The sequence below is a fragment of the Neophocaena asiaeorientalis genome, unplaced genomic scaffold (assembly GCF_003031525.2).
Source record: "Neophocaena asiaeorientalis asiaeorientalis breed wild unplaced genomic scaffold, Neophocaena_asiaeorientalis_V1.1 scaffold40, whole genome shotgun sequence".
Lineage (NCBI taxonomy): Eukaryota > Metazoa > Chordata > Mammalia > Artiodactyla > Phocoenidae > Neophocaena > Neophocaena asiaeorientalis.
In genome coordinates, this window is record NW_020185335.1 from 9517867 (window position 1) to 9524309 (window position 6443).

The window sequence follows — 6443 nt, forward strand, 5'->3', positions numbered from 1 at the left end:
CCTCCCCCTTCCTTCTGCCTTGCACCTGGACCACCTGGGAGCAGCTGAGTGTAGAGTCCAGGGCCCAGTTCTCCCAGGTTCTGGTGTCAGGGCCCCTCTGAATCCTCCTGGGTCAGGCATGTCGTCTGGGTCACCTTCGTCTTCCTGTTGGCCAGCCTGCACCAGGCCCTGCGGGGGGCACTCGGCAGGGTGTCTGGGTGGCCGTCCTGCTGGCTGGGATCGCCTCCTGACTGTTGGCTGCCCCTCTCTCAACACCCTCCCTTTCCCCGAGGACAGCAACACCGACCGGCCGGATGCCTCCGCTGTTCACCTGCACGACTTCCAGCGGTTTCTCTTACATGAACAGCAGGTGAGAGGACAGCAGGGCAGGGGCTTCTGGGGTGGGGCTGCCCCAGAGGTTGCTCACCTTCTCACCACCTGCCGTCATGAAACAGGTGTCGTCTCCCTGCTCAGTGCCGCCTCGGGGGCTTAGACTCTGGAATCAGATTGGCCTCTCATCAGCCCCTTTCCCAGGCCCCAGCTGGAGGAAGGGAAGGAGGACACCGCAGGGCGGGCGGACGGTGTACTCACCTGCCGGCTCCTGCTCCTCTCAGCTCACCTCTGGTGTCGCTTCCCCAGGAAGCCTTCCCCGACTCGTGGAGGGTGTGACTCAGGTGGATGAGCCTGTGGGTCCTCTGGGGGATAAGGTGGCACAGCTGTCCTTAAACAAATGACATGTGGGCGTCTCCCGGAATGTTTGCGTGTGGGCTCCGAGCTGGTGGCTGAGTCGGAGTTTGTGTTGGGCAGTGGTTTTGTAGGGGACGGTTCTGCCCCAGGGCAATGGCTGCAGACTCAACTCAGAGCTGCCACTGGCATCTTGTGGGTAGAGGCCAGGGTTGCTGCTCAATAACCAGAGGTGCACAGGTCAGCCCCCTGCCCCCCAACAAGGAATTACCCAACCCCACATGTCAGTAGTGCCTCGGCTGAGAAACTGGGTTAGAGTGAGAGAAACCTGACATCCGCTCACTAGCTGTGTGACCTTGGGCGGGTGGTTTGACCTTTCTGTGCCCCACTTTCCTCCTCTTTAAGTGGGGATGAGAACCCTACCTCTCAGAATTGTGGGGATTAGACAAGATGGCCTTGATCTTTGTGTGTGTGTATGAGTGCGCATATATTGTGTAGTCATACATCTATTTCAAATTTTTATTTATATCACTGGAGTTTCATTTACTTTTATTCTCTTTAGTTTTTTTTTAATAGACTCTTTTTCATAATAACCATATATAGTCTTTTTCATAGTAATATTCAGTTCATTTACTTTAAAAAAATACTGTGTATTATAGAACATCTCAAACATACACAAAAGTAGACAGGCTGGCATCATAGGCCACCCTGTACCCATCACTCTGATTACAAAGTTAGGAACATTTTGCCGCTTTAATTTCATCCATCCTCCGTCTCCATACCCACGTGTCTCCCTTCCCTTCCTTCCTGCTTCATTTATTTGCTGGCAAATTCTAAAGTAAACCCCGGACTGTGTATCGTTCCATTTGAAAATACTTCAACATGTCTCTCTTATGAAATGGACTTTTTTTTTTTTTTTTTTTTAGAAAACACGGCCATAATACCCCTGCTACACCTTTCACAATGAACACGAATTTCCTAGCGTCAGGCAGTTCAGATGTCATTGATTGTAGGGAACATAAACAGATGCACGCTTGCGCGAGGGGCAGAGCTGGTAGCTGCCGTGGTGCGTGATGAACGCTGACCAAGGGCTCTGGGGTGTCGCGCTTTCCCCACGTGGGGTGAATGGCAGCGACCAAGAGAAGGCTTCCTTGCCCCGCCTGAGACTACGACCCAGGGCAGGTGAACCGAGGGGGGATCCGTGAATTCTGCTGAGCACAATTACACGCACGGTGCGGTGCTGCCGGGAGAGTGAAGCAGAGACAGAGGCCCGGGCTGTTTGCTTTTCCGCCGTGCACTTCCTTGCGCCGAATTACTCAGTTTTGTACAGAGCCGTTGAAGTTAAACGGTTAAACTCCTAGAGACAAGTAGTCTTATATCCTGGAATCCACCACCTCGTGCTCAGTAATTTTATTCCAGGGGAGGGTCACAGGCTTTCCCTACACCGGCCCCGTGGCTGGGCTGCCCTCAGAGATCAGGGCTGTGGGCCAGGAGCGAGGTACAGGGCGTTAGGATCCCGCATCCGGGAGTTAGGACGCAGGCAGCCCATGAGCATGTGTGTGGGTGCGCGTGATGGGAACAAGATGTGCTGCCAGGGATGGGGCCCCTGAGCCGTCCGTTTCGTGGACCCTGAATGTCCCAGCTCCCAGCGCTCTGTGGGATGTGGGCATGGAGCAGAGTCAGTGACCTAGGACGTTTGTTGGGGGTGGTGGATGCTCATATGTGGAATAACCGCTGTAGCACTTGGTGTGCGAATTCGTACAGGTTTTTAGAAGACACATTGGCAGTACACAATGAAAATGAAAACTTTGAAAAAAGGCTTATGTACTTTGATTAAATAATTGCTCTCCTAGGAACTTATCCTAAAGAAATAATGGCAGCATTTTTAATAGAAGTGAGAACTTGGAACTGATCTGAGTTTCCACTCGAGGGCTGGTTAAATGTGCCGCAGTCCAGCCCTGGGAGCCATGGGTGACGCTGACTGACCCGGAACTGTTGTGCCTGCATTGGTCTTGGGCTCATCATTAGGTCAACTTAATTAATGACTGAAGCCTCAGCTTTCTTATTTATATAACTGGAGAAGAATATTATATGTCCTGCCTGGGCTTATGTGAGTTCACAATGAGCCACCACATGACAGAACCCGGTGAGCTGCCCCTGCCCAGTGCCGACGGCCTCACCGTGCTTGTTCCTCTCATCACTACTCTGATCATCTTCATTATTATATTGATAGTTGCCCAACTCAATACCCCACACCAAGTAGATACATTTTTCTACCCACCCCCCCAGACTATTCATATTTTAAACTCCTTTAGGCAGAAGATTTCTTATTTACAGCCAGTGCAGTTCCAGGTTATAGCAGCTAAGTTCCCATTTTTTTGTTTTTGTTTAATTAACTAAGTAATTAATTTATTTGGCTGCGTTGGGTCTTCGTTACTGCACGTGGGCTTTTCTCTCTAGTTGTGGTACACAGTGCATGGGCTTCTCATTGCGGTGGCTTCTCTTGTTGCGGAGCATGGGCTCTAGGTGCGCGAGCTTCAGTAGCTGTAGCATGCGGGTTCAGTAGTTGCAGCTCGCGGGCCCTAGAGTGTGCAGGCTTCAGTAGTTGGGCTCAGTAGTTGTGGCACGCAGGCTCAGTAGTTGTGGCTCATGGGCTCTAGAGCACAGGCTCAGTAGTTGTGGCGCACAGGCTTAGTTGCTCTGCGGCGTGTGGCATCTTCCTGGACCAGGGATCGAACCCATGTCCACTGCATTGGCAGGCGGATTCTTAACCACTGCGCCACCAGGGAAGTCCACTACCCGTGTTTTTTTATGCGAAAGCTTTTTAGGAGAAGGAAGCAGGAAGCTTTTGGCCTTTTGGGGGCGTCTAGGGCTGGCAAGGCATTTGCATTAAGTATCCTACAATTTGAGTTTCATGTTCTGCTATTCAAGGATTGCATCACTGCTGTATTCAAATGAACTGGATGCTCCCCCAGCTCCCAGCTTTTGGGTGTCCTTTATCCAAGTAGATTTGCAAGGATGAACAGCAAGGCTTATTGTTCATTTGCACCTACCTCATTTGCGTCTGCCCTTACGCTTTTCCTTGTTTCAAATGTCCTGATCTGACCCTTCCCGTCCAACTGCACACGTCGGGTAGCACATCTGCTTTTATGATTCTTAAAGATGGAGATTTTAGAATACTTGGAACCCAGAAACATGAGTCAAAGTGGAATCTATGGCTCAGGTGTCGTCAGGTGTCATCCTCTTGTCTATGAATATTTGGGGTTATAGGGTTTGGGGAGGAAAACAGTAAAGTTACTTTATGTGACATATTCTTTTTCGAAAGGGCTTTCGAAGTTCTGAGACCGTGCAGAAGCTGGTTTTGAACGGGTCATGTACGTTTCAGACGTTACTGTTGTCTGAGCAGCACACTGCTTCACTGATCTGGACTGATTCCATGTCCATTTTCCAAAGTTCAGTTATTTGGAAGCCCAGCTCTCCTACTTACCAGCTGTGTGAAGTTGGGACCATCATGTGATGTCCTGAGCTTCTGTTTCCTTGTCTGTAAAATGACGATGACAGTGTGTGACCTGCAGAGTTTTCTGGACTAAACGAGATGTCATGGGAGGATGACGATTGCTCACACAGCGCCGTGATTTGAGCACCTTCCGTGTACCAGGTGCTGTTTAAGCACAGACCCTTATTTCATCCAGCCCGTCACAGCCTCTGTGCGTAGGTACCATTATTCCCATGTGCTGGATGAGGAGGCACAGAAAAGGTGTGTAACTTGCTCAGCATCAGCCAGGCGAGTAACCCCAGGGATCTGATGTAACTGTGCTCCCCGCCTCCTTGTGATAACGCGTATAAAGAACTAGCCTAGAGCAGGAGTCGGCAGACTACACCCAGGGGCCAAATCTGGCCCACTGCCTGTTATTATAAATAAAGTTTTATTTACAAACGCAGCCACAGCTGTTCGTGTGCCTGTTGTCTGTGGCTCCTTTTGCACGACAGTAGCAGAAGTGAATGGTTGGGGCCCAGAGTCTAAGGTGTTTACTCTCTGGTCCTTTAGGGAGAATGCTGGCCATGCACAGGGTAAGGCCTCGATTGCCTGTGCGTGCAGAATACGTCCATGTTTCGGTCTTCGACTGAAACCGGATCCTGAGAGGCAAAGCATTTTGCAGTTCCTCTTTCTGATGATTTCTTGTTCTCTTTGTCATTCTAAGGAGCTTTGGGCCCAGGATCTGAACAAAGTCCGTGAGCGGATGACAAAGTTCATTGATGACACGATGAGAGAAACTGCCGAGCCCTTCCTGTTTGTGGATGAGGTAAGTGGGCCCCTCGTCCTGTTGGCATGGCTTTGTGATTCAGGTGTCTGTCCTCCGAGGTGTATTTTCTGGGTCTCTTCCCTCGGAGGGCTTTGCTGTTAGATGCCCCGAGGCTGGCTCTCTTAGTCCAGAACTCTTTTTTTTTCCTTCCAGGCCCTGAACCGTCACAGCCTTTGGTTTTTCTCCTCCTCTATTTGATCCTGTAGCCTGGGCGGGATCTTTGCTTTTGTCACTAGAGGGCGTGTGCTGCCAGGGAGTCTCTAACCATTACAAGCAGAGCAAGGAAATTCCAAGGTTTCTGGGGCTCTTGCACGATGTGGAAATGGGTGCTTTTGGCCCTGTGTGAGGGGGAACTGGGGAGCTCCAGTCCCGTGTACCGTGGTTCCCAGGAAACAGAGTGTTACCCACTGTCACTCAATCTTCTGATTTTTCTTTTTTTTTTAAAGGGTCAGGAACTGGGATATGAAATTTCCTGCCTTTTAGATGTTATGATACTGGCATGTTCTGTCTCTCATGTAGGTTCACAAATGTTCGTAATGTTATTATTCCTTAGAACTTATATATGGGCAGCATAAACTCTTGTAGCCTCACATGTTTGAAGATACACACTAAAAAGGTAAATACTGTATAGGTCAATGAAACGTGTGTTGGTACAGCCTATTGCAGTCTGAGTTTTCTGCACTGAAAACTTGGGTAACTGAGGTCTGGAGACCATCTGTTGAATATTCATGTACCATCTCCCCGTGTTGACACAGACCCAAAAGAACCCGGCACCACCTGTCCTCAGTGTGATGGTCCCCTCTTTGTGTTTGTGACTCTCCTAGTTCCTCACGTACCTGTTTTCCCGGGAGAACAGCATTTGGGATGAGAAGTATGACGTGGTGGATGTGCAGGACATGAACAACCCCTTGTCTCATTACTGGATCTCCTCATCACATAACACGTGAGTTTCACTGCAAGCCTGCAGCGGGTCAGGCAGGTGAAGGGCAATACGGCGGGCGCTCAAGGGCACTGCTCTGGCAAAGCGCGTGGGCAGTGGGCAGGCCCTCGCTGCTCAGATTGGAATATATGAAAGCTTCTGGAGGGTGGGGGGATGCATCTCTCTTTCCCAGTTGGTTTTGCAATAATAAACCTTTTTCTGTGGCCCTAAGAAGCAAGTCAACAGAGCTGGTTGGCACTGTTTGGGCATCTCATTCTTAGTAGTCAAAAGGAAAGCAATTGAATTAGTCACTGAACTGATAGTTACTGAGAGTTTGCCCTGTGCCAGGCCCTGTGCTTGCTGGGTGCTGGGGATACAGCAGTGAAAAGGGCAGGAGCAACCCCGTCCTCATGAGCTTGGAGGGGAAAAGGCCTCCTTTGAGTCTTCACGATGAGCCGGAGTTGGTGAGAGAAGAACAGGTGGTGAGGCGAGGAGGAGGGTTCAGACAGAGGAACGGCATGTGTGAGGGTCCAGGGGCAGGAGGAACTGGGGGGGGG

General features: G+C 50.3%; 1 protein-coding gene across 3 annotated transcripts in view; it reads left to right on the forward strand.

Annotated features, from left to right (window-relative positions):
* The window catches only part of PLCG2 (phospholipase C gamma 2), a 139140-nt gene that overhangs the window by 80922 nt on the left and 51775 nt on the right, over window positions 1-6443 (forward strand). For all 3 annotated transcript variants that reach the window (XM_024735622.1, XM_024735623.1, XM_024735624.1), the window contains exons 8-10: window positions 277-349; window positions 4866-4967; window positions 5792-5910. In XM_024735622.1, the coding sequence (XP_024591390.1) occupies window positions 277-349; window positions 4866-4967; window positions 5792-5910 (294 nt within the window). The remainder of the gene's footprint in view (window positions 1-276; window positions 350-4865; window positions 4968-5791; window positions 5911-6443) is intronic.